At 42.3% G+C, this 21,965-nt stretch overlaps 1 protein-coding gene across 11 annotated transcripts in view; it reads right to left on the bottom strand.

Moving 5' to 3' along the window:
* jak2a (Janus kinase 2a) overlaps positions 1-21,965 on the bottom strand; it is an 87,142-nt gene that overhangs the window by 56,183 nt on the left and 8,994 nt on the right. For 8 of the 11 annotated variants that reach the window (XR_002473508.3, XR_016496087.1, XR_016496093.1 and 5 more), the window contains exon 2: positions 4,793-5,033. Coding sequence is in view for 3 of the 11 variants with exons in the window: in XM_021603119.3 (XP_021458794.3) it covers positions 4,793-5,033 (241 nt within the window). In the remaining 8 variants the exon portion in view is untranslated. Of the gene's footprint in view, positions 1-4,792; positions 5,034-6,166; positions 6,275-21,965 lie in introns of all 11 variants that reach the window. The other 3 variants (XR_016496089.1, XR_016496088.1, XM_090235025.1) reach the window with 1 other exon arrangement.

Here is a 21,965-nt window from a genome sequence, read left to right as displayed (position 1 = left end):
TCAGATTAAAATGTCAGGAATTGTGAAAAACTCAGTTTAAATGTATTTGGCTAAGGTGTATGTAAACTTCTGACTTCAACCGTGTGTGTGTGTGTGTGTGTGTGTGTGTGTGTGTGTGTGTGTGTGTGACACCCCTTAAAAATGTGTGGATACTGCTATTTCAGCCACACCCATTGCTGACAGGTGTATAAAATCTTGCACACAGCCTTGCAATCTACACAGACAAATATTGGCAATGGAATGGCCTTACTGAAGAGCTCAGAGACTTTCAACGTGGCACAGCCATAGGATAACACCTTTCCAATAAGTCAGTTGGTCAAATTTCTGCCCTGCTAGAGCTATCCCGGTCAACTGTAAGTGCTGTTATTAGTAGCAAGTGGAAATGTCTAAGAGCAACAGTCGTGAAGTGGAAGACCACACAAGCTCACAGAATGGGAGCGCCGAGTGTTGAAGCACGCAAAAAATGGTCTTTCCTCGACTGCAACACTCACTGCTGAATTCCAAATTGCCTCTGGAAGCAAAGTCAGCACAATAACTGTTTGTCGGGAGCTTTATGAAATGGGTCGCCATGGCCGAGCAGCCTCACACAAGCATAAGATCCCCATGCGCTGTGCCAAGCACTGGCTGGAGTGATGTAAATGTCACCGCCATTGGACCCTGGAGCATTGGATACAAGTTCTCTGGAATTATGAATCCTGCTTCACCATCTGGCAGACCGGCGGACAACTCTGTGTTTGGCGGACACCAGGAGAACACTACCTGTCCGAATGCATAGTGGCAACTGTAAAGTTAGGTGGAGGAGGAATAATGTTTTGGTGCCATTTTTCATGGTTCGGCCTAGTCCCCTTAGTTCCAGTGAAGATACATTTTAACGCTACAGCATAGACAATTCTCTGTTTCCAACTTTGTGGCAACAGTTTGGGGAAGGCACCTTCAGCACGACAAAGGCCCCATGCACAAAGCGAGGTCAATACAGAAATGGTTACACCCCCCAGCCTTTAACCACCTCTCCCACTATCCTAGTCCCAAACATGTGCCACTTGTGGTAGACCTTCTCTTTGCCTTATAAAATCCCCACAAAAGAACACAAATGTGCTTATATGTGGGGGGCTGTGCTTTGGCAAAGTGGATGGGGTTATATCCTTCCTGTTTGGCCCTGTCCAGGGGTATCATCGGATGGGGCCACAGTGTCTCCTGACCTCTCCTGTCTCAGCCTCCAGTATTTATGCTGCAGTAGTTTATGTGTCGGGGGTCTAAGGTCAGTTTGTTATATCTGGAGTACTTCTCCTGTCTTATCCGGTGTCCTGTGTGAATTTAAGTATGCTCTCTCTAATTCTCTCTTTCTCTCTCTCGGAGGACCTGAGCCCTAGGACCATGCCTCAGGACTACCTGGCATGATGACTCCATGCTGTCCCCAGTCCACCTGGCCGTGCTGCTGCTCCAGTTTCAACTGTTCTGCCTGCGGCTATGGAATCCTGACGTGTTCACCGGTACTACCTGTCCCAGACCTGCTGTTTTCAACTCAATATCCTTTCCTTTCATGACGCAGTTTATTTTTTGTCTCCTAGGAATTCCTGCGTCACATGACTGGATGGTTGGTGGACAAGCACTCATACACACATGTTGAATTAGCTGTATTAATAAAGTTGACCTCTTCAATCTGAGTCTTGATGCAGTGTTGTCTTTTCCCCCCCATCTATATAAAAGTATACTGTATATAGGCCTACTGCAGAAATTACAAGTAGGTGTCATGCAGGACACATTTGAGTTTGAATCCTGTATAATTAAAATTGTGCAGTATTGCTCCTGTAGGCTAGTCCTACAAGAAAGATGATCATACTGCAGGTAGTATGAGTAGGATTTATGTTTGGAACAGTAAGATCCATGCAAGACCGTTCCTGCAGGAATCCTGCTGGTTGTCCTACAGGAAAATGATCACAAAAATCCTGTGGGATTTCCTGCAGAAGAATAATCTTCTGTAATTTAGTGCTTTTTTATTTTAAAAAGTCAAATAACAGCATACCGGCATTTCAGGTTGATGACAACAGCCACGCGAATACAACAGATTTGTTAGCAAATCACTTTTGTGAAATCGACACATAATATTGTTGGAAAAAGAAGGCCGCTCGTTGCCGCTATAGTAATTTAAAGAGATGCCACTTCGGGTTCTAAACGATTAATGAGCAAACTTCAAAACGAGGCCAAATCAGGAAGTCCAGCCCCCCTTTAAAAATACACCAGTGGCACTTAACAACAACTGCTTAAAATAAGAGTAATTCTAAGACTTCCAAGAATAAAGTGTGATAGGAGGAGAGATACACTAGGTCTAAGTATACTGCTCTATATTTTACGAACAGACCACACTTCCCAACTCTCATGTATACAACTTGTCACCGCCAGTCACGCACATTGCACACCACGACTGGAAAGAAGCACAACACTGCTGCGTCAGCATTCGCCTAATCAAATAGCCGAATGGAATAACTCCTTCATTAATTCATCTGTGTTTACATAGCCTCTCTTCAGGCACAGATTTGACCCGTCACAATACAGTGAATAAATCATACCAAGGAGGAGATTAAGGTTATAATGATTTAATCCCACGGTGGCTAGGCTGGGTCACACGAGCTGAATCCCAAATCAACCCTTAGCTTGCCCATTGTCAGAATCCTACGCGTCGACTACTGGATTTGACAGATTCTTATACTAAATGGAGGTGTGGAATAGTCCCATATCAGAATCAAACACACAACCTCAGTGCTGTTAGTGTCATTATACTTAAACTACCTGACCTTAACCACCATAACGAATACATTATCATCGTCCTCATGGTTTAATGAAGTGGGTTCCCACACAAAGTTAAGACAGACGGTCTTCCTTTAGTGATGTTTAAATCTTTTTGTCTTGCAGCAGCAGGGGGACTTTCACACGGACGTTTCAGACAACACTTTGTTCTTGTGTCCGAATTGGGTTCACCCTGGGGGTTAGTTTAAATAAAGGCCAATATACAAAAAAAATGACTTCCTACATTGAATAAATGTTCCGCCCGATGATGTAAAATGGCTCTGTATCGTCAAATGAGAACTTGGTAAACTGCCGTTAACAATGACTGTAGTTATAGCTAGACAAAGCCCTTAGAAAAAGTAAACCGGAGTCAGACTCGGTGCTAGTGAAAAATAAGGCAGAGGAGAGATGTGTGTGGATAGATATCTTTTTTTTTTTTTTTTTTACACTTCCTCCTCACAGTGAGAAAGTCTGGTTCTGTCTGTGCTGCTGTCTGCGCTGAAAGATTAAATCATCAACTGTTAGGGGTATGGGCTTGCCCTACAGGGCCTACAGTACATCTCGTTTGCTCTTATTGCCCCTAAAACAAGCATTAAAGGACACTTTGGTATTTTGGAAATGAGGCCCGTTATCTACTTCCCCAGAGTCAGATGAACACGTGGATACCATTTTTATGTCTCTGCGTGCAGTTTGAAGGAAGTTGCTAACTGGCACTAGAGCAATTGCTAACTAGCGTTAGCATAATGACTGGAATGTCTTCCATAGAAAAGTTTGTGGTCATACGTACATCCTTAAAAACATAGGTGCTGGGCTAATCAAGAATAAGGCCCGCACACTCGAAGCTTCCAATTCATCCCTTCATTGACTACGATTCAATCCGAAACGGATCTTCGTCAGGTCAAACAAACAAACTGAGTGCTCGCTTCCCAAAATATACAAATTTCACCTCGCATGACCATTACCCACATGACAGGGTTTGGAAACCATTCAATTCACTTTTGTGCATAAAAATCAGCATTAAAATCACATAAATACATATGGTCAGAAAGAATTATATACATACAAATGGGTTCAAGTTTTTAAAAAACCTAGGCAACCGTAAAAAAAAGTTTATGGAAAATTTTGGAATACCTGCCTACATGACCATTTCGCGCACTAGGCGTGGTGGTCGTAGATATAATTCCAGTTACAGAATCTAATATATGTACAAAAAGACCAAGTAGGAGACCTGGAAGCGAGGACAAATGAACGTGACACATTCGTGTAAGAAATGGTCTGATATCAAACTCCTGGTTCAGACCTTTATGGAGACACGGTACACAAACGGTGAATTCAATACAATTCCCTTGTCAATAATAGATCTCCCCCCTCCTAGGAGTCGTAACACGTTCTATATCAATGTGTCCCAGAAGAGATAATGTTGTGACGAGCCGCCATGAAATGTGCAGCCACAGGATTTCTCTCAAATATCCTGATATTACTCTGGTGTTCCGCTATCCTTGTTTGTGGAACACGTAATGATGCCCTTAATCTTAACGGCCTTGCCAGTCATTGCGCTGACGCTAAGTTAGCATTGGCTCACAAAACTACCTCCAACTTCCTTCATACTGGACACAGAGACGAGTACATCTCCCTCTGGGGAAGTAGATCAAGAGCATAATTGTCAAAAATCCCAAAATCCCATCTCTTTAATGCTTGTTTTAGGGGCAATAAAAGCGGACATCACTGTAGACCCTGTAGGGCAGGCGACTGACTGTCTGGGTCAGACACGTGTTTGGAGCCCATGTAGGTTCTGATGGCAGTCTATGATATTGGTATCTCTAGTTCGCAACACTAACTCCCAACTTCCTCCATACTGGACACAGAGACATATAAATGGTATCCACGAGTTCATCAGACTGAGGAAGTAGATAAAAGTATCCCTGTAAGCTTTATCAAATAATCATCTTTGGGAACAGAAAAACATTGAGCAGACATTCGCTTTTTTTCTATGCACCGTCTCACTCACCGCATGCCATGGCCGCATCGATGCACAGATCCTCAGCCACATAGTTCCCTGAAGGATAGGTGAGGTCTGGGCTATTGGTCCCGCCCCTGCCCAGGTTGTACAGGTGTACCGTCAGACAGGGAGGGGCTACTACCTGTTTGGGCTCGGCGACATGAAGTGGGTCTAGGACACAGCCATTCTGATTGGACGAGGGACATACTGGACACTCCATGTCCATGTGTGGCTCAGCAGATACATCCACCTAAAGGGGGTGATTGGAGGAGAAAGAGAAGAGAAGGAGAGAGGAGACCGAGTGTAGGAGATAGAAAGAAGAGCGTGAGGAGAGTTAGAGGCGAGGGGAGAAGACAGCAAGAGCAGAGAGAAATAGGGGGGAAAGCGCAAAAGAAAGTAAGAAAGGGGAAGATGGAGGGGGGGCAGAGGGGAGTCAGTTAGCACAGTTGACTTTATCTGCTCTGCTTAGTTTACAGTTATGCTATAGCAGGGGGGCGACAGGTAGCCTAGTGGTTAGAGCGTTGGACTAGTAACCCGAAAGCTTGCAAGATAGAATCCCCGAGCTGACAAGGTAAAAATCTGTCGTTCTGCCCCTGAACAAGGCAGTTAACCCACTATTCCTAGGCCGTCATTGACAATAAGAATTTGTTCTTAACTGACTTGCCTGATTAAATAAAGGTCAAATAAAACATTTAAAATAAATAGCTGTTTCTGAGATTAGAATAACTAACCAAGCTTACCATACACTTCCAAGTGTGAATGCCTGTCAGGTAGGGCTGGGCCATATGTCCAAAATATATCACATTATTTAAAAAAGAATAATAATAATAATAATAATAATAATTACAGTAAGACACTTGTGTTTTTGAATAATAAAAGTTCAAAATTGACTTTGAGTAGGCGTGACCCTAAGGTGGCAACACATACATGCCAAGTGATTTCAATGTGCCAAATGTCCCCTCACAAAATTAGAGAGATGCAAACACCGGCGAAATCGTGAGCTCAGGAAATAATGCTGCTCGTTACCTCCCGCATCCCATTGTGTCCACAAGAGACTAGACGCTGGCAGATGCATTCCCTTGGGGGAAAGGAAATGGGTTAACCACGTACAGTGTGTTTATGTACCATATTTAATTAAGGGCGTTTTCACATTTGAAATTCATTACCCTGTTTCGGTTTCCTGGAGCGTTTGAGAATTCTATAGAATACAGTGCATTTGGAAAGTATTCAGACCCCTTCCCTTTTTTCACATTTTGTTACGTTAGCCTTTTTCTAAAATGGATAAAATCATTTTGCCTCAATCTACACACAAGACCCTATAATGACAATGCGAAAAGGTTTAGTTATTTATTATAGATTTAAAAAAAAATAGAAATACCTTACCTACAGAAGTATTTAGACCCTTTGCTATGAGACTCAAAATTGAGCTCATGTGCATCCTGTTTCCATGGATCCTCCTTGAGATGTTTCTACAACTTGATTGAAGTCCACCTGTTAATTTTTCTACCATTACTAAAATATCAAAATATATGGATATGATTTGGAAAGGCACACACACCTGTCTATATAAAATGTCACAGTTAACAGTGCATGTCATAGCAAAAACCAAGCCATGAGGTTGAAGGAATTGTCCGTAGAGCGAGACACGAAAGCCAAACTGAGTAAATCGGGAGAAGGACCTTAGTCAGGGAGTTGACCAAGAACCTAATGGTCACTCTGACAGAGTTCCAGAGTACCTCTGTGGAGATGAAAGAACCTTCCAGAAGGACAACCCTCTCTGCAGCACTCCACCAATCAGGCTTTATGGTAGGGACCAGATGGAAGCCACTCCTCAGTAAAAGGCACATGACAGCCCGCTTGGTGTTTGCCAAAAGTTACCTAAAGACTAAGAAACAAGATTCTCTGGTCTGATGAAACCAAGTTTTAAATCTTTGGCCTGAATGCCAAGCGTCACATCTGGAAGAAACCTGGCAGCATCTCTACGGTGAAGCATGGTGGTGGCAGCATCATGCTGTGAGGATCTTTTCAGCGGCAGGGACTGTGAGACTAGTTCGGATCAAGGGAAAGATGAACGAGCAAAGTACAGAGAAATCCTTGATGAAAATCTGCTGCAGAGCGGTCAGGACCTGACTGGGGCGAAGGTTCCCCTTCCAACAGGACAATGACCCTAAGCACACAGCTAAGACAACGCAGGAGTGGCTTCGGGATAAGTCTCTAAATGTTCTTGAGTGGCCCAGCCAAAGCCCGGACTTGAACACGATTGAACAACTCTGGAGGGACCTGAAAATAGCTGTGCAGCAATGCTCCCCATCCAACCTGACAGAGCTTGAGAGGATCTGCAGGAAAGAAATGGGAGACACTCCCCAAAATACAAGTGAGCCAAGCTTGCAGCGTCATACCCAAGAAGACTTGAGGCTGTAATAGCTGCCAAAAGTGCTTCAAAAGTACTGAGTAAAGGATCTGAATAATTATGGAAATGTGATTTCTTTTTTCCTACCTTTACTAAAATATCAAAAACCTGTTTTTGCTTTGTCATTATGGGGTATTGTGTGTAAATTGATGAGGGGGAAAAAGCAATTTAATCAATTTTAGAATAAGGCTGTAACATAAAACATCTGGAAAAAGTCAAGGGGTCTGAATACTTTCCGAATGCACTGTATGACTTATCATCGCTTAAGGTTATCAATTGTCGGTAGCAAAACGTTACTATAAATGGTGTTTTACGTATGAAAAGGGTCATGTGTTATTACAGTATATAACTACAATGTATTACCTACTGTATACTCAGCTCTATTCCCATGTCATAACGAGGAGACCTGTGACAATAGAGTATCTGTTGTGAACAAGGAGGTAACAGACGAGTAAAAAGTTGCAAATCTTTTTACGGTTACAGTGACCATTGAGATATTTCACATGATGAAACAAAGTTACAAAAACATAATTTCAGACACTGATCACCTCAACAATTATGAGAACCATAATTTACTATAACCGTAATAACAGTTTATGGTAAGATTTATTGTTAAAATGATAAAATAGCAATCCACGTGAGTGCGGCGATGAGGCAGAGAGTTAATGATCCACCAACTGCATCAGAGAAAAGATACAAGCCAACCGTTTGACATGATTAGACTGTCCCACTGATTCTGTTACTCATCCTACATGGAAATCCCGTAGTAATTTTCCAACCCTCAGCTTTGGGCCGACAACTGCTTCCTGGGGCTGTGACTGTAATGGATTTCTGGGTGAATTATGTCAGTCAAATGACCATCAGCTGTTATATGTCAACTAGGCTTACTTTTACTTTGCTGCTTTTTGGGTGAAGTTTGTCGACGGTCATTTTATTTTCATGACGGACTTCACACATAATAGGCGGTTACACGATTATACAATTACTGTGCCAGCCCTACAGCTTCCCTATGAATCAGGGCTGAACCTGAGGACGGTGTAGATGTCACGGACTCTGCAAAGCAGTATCTACCTACCTACCGGCAGATAATTGTTGGCATTCTACAGTACATGGCATCAAGATGATAATGAGCAAATCTGATCAGATACCATTATGTATGAAATCAATAAAGAATATAAAACAAGAGGCTAAAAAAAACAAGTACACCATAATTAGGCTCCATTTTTAGTAGCTAAAACATTCCCTGGCCTTGGTCAGATATTTAGATCTCTCTCGTAATGTTTTCCTTATTGACATCTCCGCCTGAGGAAGTCTTACCCCGTAATCTATGGATTTCACGACTGGGAATACAGCAACATTATCTCTGCGGCCAAAAGGAAGGCCTCTAAAAATGTTGGCCCGAAAATATGGCGCCATTGGCCACGCACACTACCCCAAACTAACTTTGCCACCGCTGCTGAACAAAAATCCTATGGGAAGCACTAGAATTGGTGACGTGAGAATAGTCTACACTTGTAGCTGACTTCTGAAAAGCACTCGGGCACTGCCATTATGCTAGTACATCACATGTCATCAGTAATAACGATGGAAAGTAAGTGCAAACCAAAACGTATGCTAAACAAGGTCCATATTAACCAGCAGTCAAAACATGTTTCAAGCTATCATTGCATCACACAATGGACTGCTTATTGTGCTTCAGTTCTTCAATGTGTCATTTGGGGAGTCCCTGCAGACCGATACCAGGAAAAAGGAAGTGAACATAAAAGTAGGTCGACACGTAACGTATAGCTTCGGCCTAACTGTGACTATTTACACAGATTGCTAGACGTGACACACTTCCTCTATTAGAATCCTTGCATTTCTCTAGAATTTTCAGCATACACAGCTCCGATCACGTAGGTAGTAGCCCAGGCAGAGCTGAAAATGACAAGAGAAGCAAAAGTAGCTGTGGTCAACTGATGTAGGCTACTAACTCTACATCACATGTGGTTGCTCGGTCTCACACATGAACAATTGTCATGGGCTAAATTCATTTCTACAGCTGTTTGAACTCCAACAGGTGGGAAAAGTTAAGTCACATGTGCATCCCAAATGACACCCCATTCCATTTATAGTGCACTACTTTTTGACCAGAGCACTAAGGGGAATAGGGTCAGGGAGATCGACTTCGAAATTGGAAGTCTACCCATGTACTGAGGACCTCGGGAAATGCCTTCAAAACCGGCCCCTAGGTGCAAAAGTGAGCGTTATTACCATCAAGAGCGCTTGGGTTTGCTACGGTGTTGTGGACAGGAATGGTGTCCATAATATATCTGTAATAATAGTGGAATGATAGTGTTTCACAGTATTACTTGCCCACCAGTGTTGTGACTGGCTGTGACTCGCCTATTGATTTCTCCCGCCGGAGTGGTATCCGTAGTCAAAGCTATTTATTCTGACTGTGATATATTGTGGAAATTGCTCTGTTATTTCCTGGTTGCTAAAATTCGCTCAATTTAAGTTTGTGAGAAAACAAGCAATGTGTACATCAATGTGTGCATATCATCTAAATATCTTTTTTTTTTTTTACATTTTATTTACAGCTGTTTGAAGCTGGTAGACCAAACCTGAAAGTAAAAGACTCGAGAGCTAATCTGCCATGTTAAAGGGAAATGGGATGCGGGGAAGACTAGTTTTGAATGCACTAGGCTGCATTCAAAACATATCTCCCTGTGAAACACTATCATTTCACTATTACTGCAGATATATTATGGATATTTATTGAAATCACAAAAATAAAAAGCATCCCCAGTCTAGCACCTTTAACAATTCAGAATGAGGGCTTGAACTAAACGCTGAAATTTGGAGAAATGGAACGATACAGAGAAGCAGGAGCAACCCAGCGTATCAAAAACACTTTGAAATGTGACGTTTGGAGCAGAGTATGTGAGCGGAGCTGGAGAGGAGCGTGCCCAATTTGACTGGAGTGGGGAGCGAGATTCGCAAAGGATGGATTTTTGGCCTTCTCGCCCACTCCAATAGCACTCACTTCACGAGCTCAGGGAGTGCCTGAGCCCAGCATGAATTTGTAGTCTACTTGTGTGCTGCTATAGCCCCTTGCTTTATAGCTACTGCCATGGAGTTCGCTAAATATTTTCATAAAGAAACTGATAACACAGTTGCAAAATCAAGGTGACTTACAAAGATGGACCAAGAGCAATAGAGGGAATGCGTGGATGTAGTGTCCACAACTAAATAATCATTGTGGAACCTGAAAATACACAAATCCCAAAAGCATGACGGTGAAGGATACTTACTACAAGCTAAAAGAAAGGAACGAGGTGGGTAGCTAATTAAGTGTCATTGTAGCAAAGTATTAATAATTAAAAAAATCGGATCTTACAAAATTTTTCATTTTTGTTAAATTATCTATACAATAAGCCATAATTGACTTTGGCTAAATAGACCTGGCATATTCCAACTTTCAAGGAGCTTTCACTTTTAAAATTGGGTTATTTTTGCCTAAAAACCTTTAAGCCTACCTATAGAACCCTCTTAGGACTCACTTCCCCCATCTGAGATATCTACTGCAGCCCTCAACTTCCGAATACAACACCCGTTCTGACAGTCTCATGCTGTTAAAGGTCCCCAAAGCACACACATCTTTGGGTCGTTTCCAGTTTGCTGCAGCTAGCGACTGGAACGAGCTGCAAGAAACACTCAAACTGGACAGTTCTCAATCTCTTCATTCAAAGACTCAATAATGGACACTCTTACTGGCAGTTGTGGCTGTATTGAGTGACGTATTGTTGTCTACACGTACAGTGCCACTGACACGGCCTGCAACGAAAACATGCGGACTCTCCTTCACTGCAGCCGAGGTGAGTAAGACATTTAAACGTGTTAACCCTCGCAAGGCTGCAGGCCCAGACGGCATCCCCAGCCGCGCCCTCAGAGCATGCGCAGACCAGCTGGCCGGTGTGTTTGCGGACATATTCAATCAATCCCTATACCAGTCTGCTGTTCCCACATGCTTCAAGAGGGCCACCATTGTTCCTGTTCCCAAGAAAGCGAAGGTAACTGAGCTAAACGACTACCGCCCCGTAGCACTCACTTCCGTCATCATGAAGTGCTTTGAGAGACTAGTCAAGGACCATATCACCTCAACCCTACCTGACACCCTAGACCCACTCCAATTTGCTTACCGCCCAAATAGGTCCACAGACGATGCAATCTCAACCACACTGCACACTGCCCTAACCCATCTGGACAAGAGGAATACCTATGTGAGAATGCTGTTCATCGACTACAACTCGGCATTCAACACCATAGTACCCTCCAAGCTCGTCATCAAGCTCGAGACCCTGGGCCTCGACCCCACCCTGTGCAACTGGGTACTGGACTTCCTGACGGGCCGCCCCCAGGTGGTGAGGGTAGGCAACAACATCTCCACCCCGCTGATCCTCAACACTGGGGCCCCACAAGGGTGCGTTCTGAGCCCTCTCCTGTACTCCCTGTTCACCCACGACTGCGTGGCCACGCACGCCTCCAACTCAATCATCAAGTTTGCGGACGACACAACAGTGGTAGGCTTGATTACCAACAACGACGAGACGGCCTACAGGGAAGAGGTGAGGGCCCTCGGAGTGTGGTGTCAGGAAAATAACCTTACACTCAACGTCAACAAAACTAAGGAGATGATTGTGGACTTCAGGAAACAGCAGAGGGAACACCCCCCTATCCACATCGATGGAACAGTAGTGGAGAGGGTAGCAAGTTTTAAGTTCCTCGGCATACACATCACAGACAAACTGAATTGCTGCTGCTCCAGTTTCAACTATTCTGCCTTATTATTATTCGACCATGCTGGTCATTTATGAACATTTGAACATCTTGACCATGTTTTGTTATAATCTCCACCCGGCACAGCCAGAAGAGGACTGGCCACCCCACATAGCCTGGTTCCTCTCTAGGTTTCTTCCTAGGTTTTGGCCTTTCTAGGGAGTTTTTCCTAGCCACCGTGCTTCTTCACCTGCATTGCTTGCTGTTTGGGGTTTTAGGCTGGGTTTCTGTACAGCACTTTGAGATATCAGCTGATGTACGAAGGGCTATATAAAATAAATTTGATTGATTGATTGAATTGGTCCACTCACACAGACAGCATCGTGAAGAAGGCGCAGCAGCGCCTCTTCAACCTCAGGAGGCTGAAGAAATTAGGTTTGTCACCAAAAGCACTCACAAACTTCTACAGATGCACAATCGAGAGCATCCTGGCGGGCTGTATCACCGCCTGGTACGGCAACTGCTCCGCCCACAACCGTAAGGCTCTCCAGAGGGTAGTGAGGTCTGACACTGACACTGACTTAACTCCAGCCACTTTAATAATTGGAATTGATGGGAAATGATGTAAATATATCACTAGCCACTTTAAACAATGCTACCTTATATAATGCTACTTACCCTACATTATTCATCTCATATGCATACGTATATACTGTACTCTATATCATCGACTGCATCCTTATGTAATACATGTATCACTAGCCACTTTAACTATGCCACTTTGTTTACATACTCACCTCATGTATATACTGTACTCGATACCATCTACTGTATCCTGCCTATGCTGCTCTGTACCATCACTCATTCATATATCCTTATGTACATATTCTTTATCCCCTTACACTGTGTATTAGACAGTAGTTTTGGAATTGTTAGTTAGATTACTTGTTGGTTATTACTGCATTGTCGGAACTAGAAGCACAAGCATTTCGCTACACTCGCATTAATATCTGCTAACCATGTGTATGTGACAAATAAAATTTGATTTGATTTTGATACCTTCCTTCCCTTTGTGCTGTTGTCTGTGCCCAATCATGTTTCTACCATGTTGTGGTGCCACCATGTTATGTTGTGTTGTCGTCATGTGTTGCCGACTTAATATGTTGTCGTCTTAGGTCTCTCTTTATATAGTGTTGCGTGTTTAGTTCAATATTTTTATTAGATTTTTAATCCCAGCCCGTCCCCGCAGGAGGCCTTTTGGTAGGCCGTCAATAAGAATTTGTTCTTTACCTTTATTTAACTAGGCAAGTCAGTTAAACACAAAAACAATAATATTAATAGAAAAATTATAATAATCTGTGGCTCTCCTCTCTCAGGAGAGAGGATATTCTCCACCGCTGGCCTGCTCTGCAGACAATGAGCAGACTCTGGCCAAACTCGTGTTTCTAAAATTTAATTGAAAGGCACTGTAGACGGACCCTAATAATTAAAAACATGTTTATAAGTAAGTCAAAGCCTATATGTGCAATTTATAGACTACAATGATTCAATACAACAAAATGTTGTTTAAATGCTGAGCGCCAGGGCCTCCCAGGTGGAGCAGTGGTCTCTGGGTTCCCGCCCAGGCTCTGTTGCAGTTGGCCGCGACTGGGAGGTCCCTGGGGTGACGCACAATAGGCCTAGCGTCGTCTGGGTTAGGGAGGCTTTGGCCGGTGGGGATATCCTTGTTTCATCGCGCACCAGCGACTCCTGTAGCAGGCCAGGCGCAGTGCGCGCTAACCAAGGTCGCCAGGTGCACGGTGTTTCCTCCGACACATTGGTGCGGCTGGATTCCGGATTGGATGGCGCTGTGTTAAGAAGCAGTGTGGCTTGGTTGGGTTGTGTATCGGAAGCATGACTTTCAACCTTCGTCTCTCCCGAGCCTGTACGGGAGTTGTAGCGATGAGACAAGATAGTAGCTACTAAACAATTGAATACCACGAAATTGGGGAGAAAAAAGGGGGGTAAAAATTCAACAAAAAAACGCTGAGCGCCTAATGTCACGACTCCTTACCAACCTAGTCCGTCACACCCGCAAACGCTTCACAATGCATTTCTTTGTACACTATAGACTTGAAATAATATTGCCTAAATAATTCATTTTGGTTCCTTCTTAGGCTCCCTGTCTAGCTACGGAAACATTTAGAATGTTTACAGTGCATTCGGAAAATTCAGACCCCTTTGACTTTTTCAAAATTGTGACATTACAGCCTTACTCTAAAATGTATTCAAATCTACACTCAATACCCCATAATGATGAAGCAAAAACAGGTTTACAATTGTTTTTAAATGAAATATCACATTTACATACAGTACCAGTCAATGGTTAGGACACCAAAACTTTCAAGGTTTATTTTTTATTTTTACTATTTTCTACATATAAATAATAGATATAGAATAATAACGAAGACATCAAAACAATGAAATAACACATACGGAATCATGTAGTAAACAAAAAAAAGTAAAAATATATTTTAGATTCTTCAAAGTAGCCAGCCACCCTTTGCCTTGACAGCTTTGCACCCTCTTGGTACTCTCAACCAGCTTCATGAGGTTGTCATCTGGAATGCATTTCAATTAACAGGCGTCCCTTGTTAAAAGTTCATTTGTGGAGTTTCCTTCCTTCTTAATGCATTTTAACCAATCAATCAGTTGTGTTGTGACAAGGTAGGGGTGGTATACAGAAGATAGCCCTATTTGGTAAAAGACCAAGTCCATATTATGGCAAGAACAGCTCAAATAATCAAAGAGAAATGAGTCCATCATTGCTGTAAGACATGAAGGTCAATCAATATGGAACATTTCAAGAACTTTGAAAGTTTCTTCAAGTGCAATCGCAAAAATCATCAAGCATTATGATGAAACTGGCTCTCACGAGGACCGCTACAGGAAAAGAAGACCCAGTTACCTCTGCTGCAGAGGATAAGTTCATTAGAATTACCAGCCATAGAAATTGCAGCCCAAATAAATTCTTCAGAGTTCAAGTAACAAACATTGTAAAATAAACTGTTCAGAGGAGACTGCGTGAATCAGGCATTCATGGTAGATTTGCTGCAAAGAAACCACTACTAAAGGACATTAATAATAAATTAGAGACTTGCTTGGGCCAAGAAACACAAGCAATGGACATTAGATCGGTGGAAATCTGACCTTTTGGCTGATGAGTCCAAATTTTACATTTTTGGTTCCAACCTCCGTGTCTTTGTAAGTGAACGGATTTACTCCGCATGTGTGGTTCCCACCGTGAAGCATGGAGGAGGTGGTGTTTTTCTGGTGACACTGATTTATTTAGAATTCAAGGCATAGTGGGACTTGAGGGAAAAATTATGTATTCACCTTATTTGTTGAATATGTAACAATTATCTACTTCAAGAGTAAGATATTTCGGTCCTGCTAATGCTGAGTTTTATGGTGTCCACTCTAGCTTCCTGCAGCTAGTCTGGGTGTCGTGGACATGGGTTTTACTAGAGATAGCTGGAGCTGGCAATTGATTGACCTGGTGATAAAACCTACAGATGGCATTCCAGTGACAGAATGTAGGGTGATTGTAACTGGGTTACAGAGGAGTAGAACAATGCTTCATTGTCTCATATTCCTGGCATCTGGGGAACTAAGTCAAACACCATCCTACGTAGAAAACCAAGGTGGCTTATGGGAAGGTTAGAAATGACTGACTAAGTAATCTTGGTATGAGCAATTTAAAAACTGTGCATCGTCTGTAAAGGCTCTCAGCCTAACAGTCAGAACAAGAATGTTGGGCTGACTGTCTCATTACTGCAATAATTCATCGATATTAAATAAAGATGATTGTTTGAAGAACTGACCAAGTCTCTCTCAGTACTGAATTTCCACGACAGACTATCAATTGTTTTTCAACAGGACAATGACCCAAAGCACCTCCAGAGTGTGTAAGAAGTGATGGAGTGCTGCATCAGATGACCTGGCCTCCACAATCACCCGACCTCAACCCAATTGAGATGGTTTGGGATGAGTTGGACCGCAGAGTGAAGGAAAAGCAGCCAACAGGTGCTCAGCTTGTGGAAAATCCTTCAAGACTGTTGGAAAAGAATTGCAGACGAAGCTGGTTGAGAGAATGCCAAGAGTGTACAAATTATTTGGTTACTAGATGATTCCATGGGTGTTATTTCATAGTTTTGATGTCTTCACTATTATTCTACAATGAATGAGGAAGTGTGTCCAAACTTTTGACTGGTACTGCAAATTTTCAGGCCCTTTACTCAGTACTTTGTTGAAGAATCTTTGGCAGCAATTACAGCCTTGAGTCTTCTTGGTAATACGCTAAAGCTTGGCACACCTGTATTTGGGGAGTTTCTCCAATTCTTCTCTGCAGATTCTCCAAAGCTCTGTCAGGTTGGATGGGGAGCTCTGCCTCTGGCTGGGCCACTCAAGGACATTCAGAGACTTGTCCCGAAGCCATTCCTGCGATGTCTTGGTTGTGTGCTTAGGGTCATTATCCTGTTGGAAGATGAACCTTGGCCCCAGTCTGAGGTCCTGAGCAGGTTTTCATCAAGGATCTCTATACTTGGCTCCATTCATGTGACTAGTCTCCCATCCCTGCCACTGAAAAACATCCCCACAGCATGATGCTACCACCACCATGCATCACCGTAGGGATGGTGCCTGGATTCCTCCAGATGTGACACTTGGCATTCTGGCCAAAGACTTCAATCTTGGTTTCATCAGACCAGAGAATCTTGTTTCTCATGGTCAGAGTCCTTTCGGTGCCATTTGGCAAACTCCAAGCGGGCTGTATTTTACTGAAGAGTGGCTTCCGTCTGGTCTCACTACCATACAGGCCGGATTGGTAGAGAGCTGTAGAGATGGTTGTCCTTCTGGAAGGTTCTCCCATCTCCACAGAGGAACTCTGGAGCTCTTTCAGAGTGACCATCGGGTTCTTTGTCAACTCCCTGACCAAGGCCCGTCTCCCCCGAATTGCTCAGTTTGACCGGGTGTCCAGCTCTAGTTAGAGTCTTGGTGGTTCCAAGCTTCTTACATTTAAGAATAATGGAGGACACCGTGTTCTTGGGACATTCAATGCTGCAGAATTTTATGGTACCCTTCCCCAGATCTGTGCCTCGACACAGTCCTGTCTCGGAACGCTAGGGACAATTCCTTCGACCACATGGCTTGTTTTTTTCTCTGACATGCACTGTGGGACCTTATATAGACAGGTGTGTGCACCTTCCCAAATAATGTCCAATCAACTGAATTTACCACAGGTGGACTCCAATGAAATTGTAGAAACATTTCAAGGATGATAAATGGAAAGGATTCACCTGAGCTCAATTTCAAGTCCCATTGTAAAGGGTCTGAATTAGAGGTCAACCAATTATGATTTTTTTCAACGCCGATACCGATTATTGGAGAACCAAAAAAAAAGCCAATACCGATTAATCGGCCAATTTATTTATAATAATGTCAATTACAACAATACTGAATGAACACTTACTTTAACTTAATATAATGCATCAATAAAATCCATTTAGCCTCAAATAAACAATGAAACATGTTCAATTTGGTTGAAATAATGCAAAAACAAAGTGTTGGAGAAGAAAGTAAAATTGCAATATGTGTCATGTAAAAAAGCTTACGTTTAAGTTCCTTGCTCAGAACATATGAAAGCTGGTGGTTCAATATTCTCAGTTCTTCAATATTCCCAGTTAAGAAGTTTTAGGTTGTAGTTATTATAGGAAATATAGGACTATTTCTCTCTATACCATTTGTATTTCATATACCTTTGACGATTGGATGTTCTTATAGGCACTTTAGTATTTCCAGTGTAACAGTATAGCTTCCTTCCATCTCCTCGCCCCTACCTGGGCTTGAACCAGGAACACATTGAAGCTTCCACCCTTGAAGCATCGTTACCCATCGCTCCACAAAAGCCACGGCCCTTGCAGAGCAAGGGGAACAACTACTTCAAAGTCTCAGAGCAAGTGACGTTTCCAATTGAAACACTATTAGCGCGCACCCTGTTAACTAGCTAGCCATTTCACATCAGTTACACCAGCCTAATCTCGGGAGTTGATAGGCTTAAAGTCATAAACAGCTCAATGCTTCAAGCACAGCGAAGAGATGCTGGCAAACACACGAAAGTGCTGTTTGAATGAATGCTTATGAGCCTGCTGCTGCCTACCACCGCTCATTCAGACTGCTCTATCAAATATCAAATTATAGACTTAATTGTAACATAATAACACACAGAAATACGAGCCTTAGGTCATTAATATGGTCAAATCCGGAAACTATCATTTCGAAAACAAAACGTTTATTATTTCAGTGAAAAACGGAACCGTTCCGTATTTTATCTAACGGGTGGCATCCATAAGTCTAAATATTCCTGTTACATTGCACAACCTTCAATGTTATGTCATAATAACGTATAATTCTGGCAAATTAGTTCGCAAAGAGCCAGGCGGCCCAAACTGTTGCATATACCCTGACTCTGTTGCACAGAGCGCAAGAGAAGTAACAATTTCCCTAGTTTAATATTGCCTGCTAACCTGGATTTATTTTAACTAAATATGCAGGTTTAAAAATATATTCTTCTGTGTATTGATTTTAAGAAAGGCATTGATGTTTATGGTTAGGTACATTCGTGCAAAGATTGTGATTTTTTCGCAAATGCGATTGTGTTAAATCATTCCCCGTTTGGCAAAGTTGGCTGTCTTTGTAAGGAACAAATAGTCTTCACACAGTACGCAACGAGCCAGGCGGCCCAAACTGCTGTATATACCCTGACTCTGTTGCACAGAGAAGAGAAATGATACAATTTCCCTAGTTAAAAGAAATTCATGTTAGCAGGCAATATTAACTAAATATGCAGGTTTAAAAATATATTTAAGAAAGGCGTTGATGTTTATGGTTAGGTACACATTAGTGCAACGACAGGGATTTTTTCGCGAATGCGCTCGTTAAAACCCGTTTGGCGAAGTAGGCTATGACTCAATGATAAATTAACAGGCACCGCAACGATTATATGCAACGCAGGACAAGCTAGATAAATTAGTCATGTGTAGTCAACTAGTGATTATGTTAAGTTTATTTTTTACAAGATATGTTTAATGCTAGCTAGCACCCTACCTTGGCTCCTTGCTGCACTCACATAACAGGTAGTCAGCCTGCCACGCAGTCTCCACGTGTAGTGCAATGTAATTGGCCATGATTGGTGTCCAAAAATGCAGATTACCGATTGTTAAGAAAACTTGAAATCGGCCATTCCGATTAAATCGGTCGACCTCTAGTCTGAATACTATTTTTGTTATTTTATTTGTAATAAATTAGCTACATTTTGCTTTGTCATGATGGGGTATTGCGTGTAGATTTTGGGGGGAAAAGAATTGAATAGATTTTAGAATAAGGCTGTAACGTAACAAAATGTGGAAAATGTCAGGGAGAATACTTTCTGAATGCACCGTATATACTGTTTAATATGACATGTAGCCTACTTGAAATGAGCACCTTACATTCACCTTCTCATGTTGATTAAAATACTTTTCATTCCAATCATATGGTTTGGTTTCAACACTTCAAAACCAAATGGTAGGTCCCGGTTGTCAAAAAAAAATAGATGTTGGTTAAATTGTGATTTTAATGAATGGAGCAAATTTGGAGCTCAACAATCCCCTAAACTCTGCTCAGCCACCCCTCTAACTCTCTAGATTACACACACACACACACACACACACACCCTCACTGGCGCAGCCACACACACACAGAACTACGTACATAACCCTGGTTTGTCCATGGTGTTACCGGCTTATCAGGGCTTTGGGGGAAGCTGGGGAGAACCACTATCACTGCAGCCAGACTGTATCCTGTAGACTGTCCTGTACTGTCTACTCTGCCTTAATGTCACAAGGCTTGCTCCATCTACTCTACTGGGTCTGCAACTCCTAAAAACACTCCTGACCTCTGAACTGATAATGTCAAAAGGGACATCATGCAGCTAGCATGCGGCATATTCACACTAGAGTTCTACAACAGTTCCACCAATGGACAGTGGTATTCATGAGCAGGATGTCTAAGTCGCAAAGCTTGCGTAAAGCTACTGTGAGCATGCTGCTTACCCAACATTCCATTTTTGTGAACTCAAGTGCAGTTCGCTTACATTTTTGTGCAGTGTGAACATTCCAAAGGAACTCAGACCCCTCAAAAGAGCCCCCCCCCCCCCCCCCCCCCCCCCCAAAAAGCGAACTGAACTGAGACCGTCTCGTGAGTTTGATTCGCTTGAAGTCTGTAGTCCAGTTCCCTTTTTTAGGGCATTGTGAATACAAAGAGAAGAGTTATTTTGCTTATTTTTACCACAGAATTCATTTTAAAGAAGACTACATGTGAAAACACCCTTAGGGGCTTTCACACCAAGTTATTTTGGAGTGTTTTTTCCAAACTCTGGTGTGTTTACCCCCTTAGTTTGGTTCATTTGGAATGGTGTAAACACAATCCACACTCGAGAGAGCACTGAACAACACACCTTGGTTAGCTCAAACAAGGGTAGTTTCGCCAGATTATTTTCGTACCGTGGTGCGGTTCGCTGCAGGGGAGAACACAGTCCGGAACAAACACAGCAAAAGAACCAGGGTCACGCAGTATTATTGTTTGACCATTCTGTGAGTATAGCGGCGAGCACATGCTATGCAGATTAGGGGAGACGGGGGGCTATACAGGGAATATAGGCTACTGAATAGTAGGGATGTAACGGTACACATTTGTACTAAAGATTGTTTACCCAACTTTTTAAGAAAGCCGGTTAGTTTTATATTGGATATTTTTTCATGTCATTATCTATTGAACCAAGCATGCCATGACAATGAAAATGTTATATTCTGAAACAAATGAGGAGAACAATCCACATGCAATATGAAACTAATTTTACCTTGGCACTTATCGGCTCTGTAAAATGTTAGGTCTCAAATTTTGAGCACAGACAACCGGTAGAGTAAGTTTAAATTGAATTTTATTCAACATTCTGGCTTGTAAGGAACATTTACATGATTTTGCACACACGTCTCAGGCTGTTTATACCAATTATTTGTGTATTACAGCCTGATTAAATCAGACTAGGTTCATTCTTGAATGAACTAGGGCAGGTGTTTTAAAACTGGTGTCCCAGGGTACTGCAGGGGGCCGCACTTTTTTTCTTTTTTTTTTTTGTGAATTTTACCCCTTTTTCTCCCCAATTTCGTAGTATCCAATTGTTGTAGTAGCTACTATCTTGTCTCATCGCTACAACTCCCGTACGGGCTCGGGAGAGACGAAGGTTGAAAGTCATGGGGGCCGCACTTTTTAAAATACGTTTTTGGGGAAAATATTTGGGGGGAATTTTTGGTGATTTTTTTTTTTTTAATGAATATCATTTGCTGGAAAACAATACCATTGCAGATACCATTTTTATTTCTCTGCGTTCAGTAGGTAGGCAGTTAGAGATAATTTCACAAGCCAATGCTAACTAGCGTTAGCACAATGACTCAAACTATCCTTTTAATCTGGAGGAAATTACAGTCATTGGAGCTATTACTGGGTTTTTCCTGTATAGAAAATTCTTAGACAGGCAGTCTAAGTGGTAATTTTTGGGATGAAAAAACAGTTTCGGTGTAACCTTAAATTTACAAAACCAGATAGAAAACTACATACATTTTTAAATAATACCATCTTTGAGAAATAACAATCAAATAAAAGCTACACAGTCAGGGAGGGGGGCGGAGCTAGCATGTTGGAGTGAACGGCTGTGCGTGAGAGGCTCCTGCAACTTTTTTGCGAAATAATCTAATTTAACCTACTTTATGGCACTTTTTACAACAAACGTTTCTTTCTAATACAAGATTGTAACTTTTTATATGAAAATGCCGAGTAATAAGCGACCAAAGGACAATAAATCCACAGCGGAGGCCTACTCCCCACTAAACAACGAGACAGACATGGCGGGAGGCACCTGCAACAACGTGACACTTA

Source organism: Oncorhynchus mykiss, chromosome 5 (genome assembly GCF_057628025.1).
Source record: "Oncorhynchus mykiss isolate SJ-2025 chromosome 5, ASM5762802v1, whole genome shotgun sequence".
Taxonomy (NCBI): Eukaryota; Metazoa; Chordata; class Actinopteri; order Salmoniformes; family Salmonidae; genus Oncorhynchus; species Oncorhynchus mykiss.
This window is presented reverse-complemented; position numbering and strand designations above follow the sequence as displayed.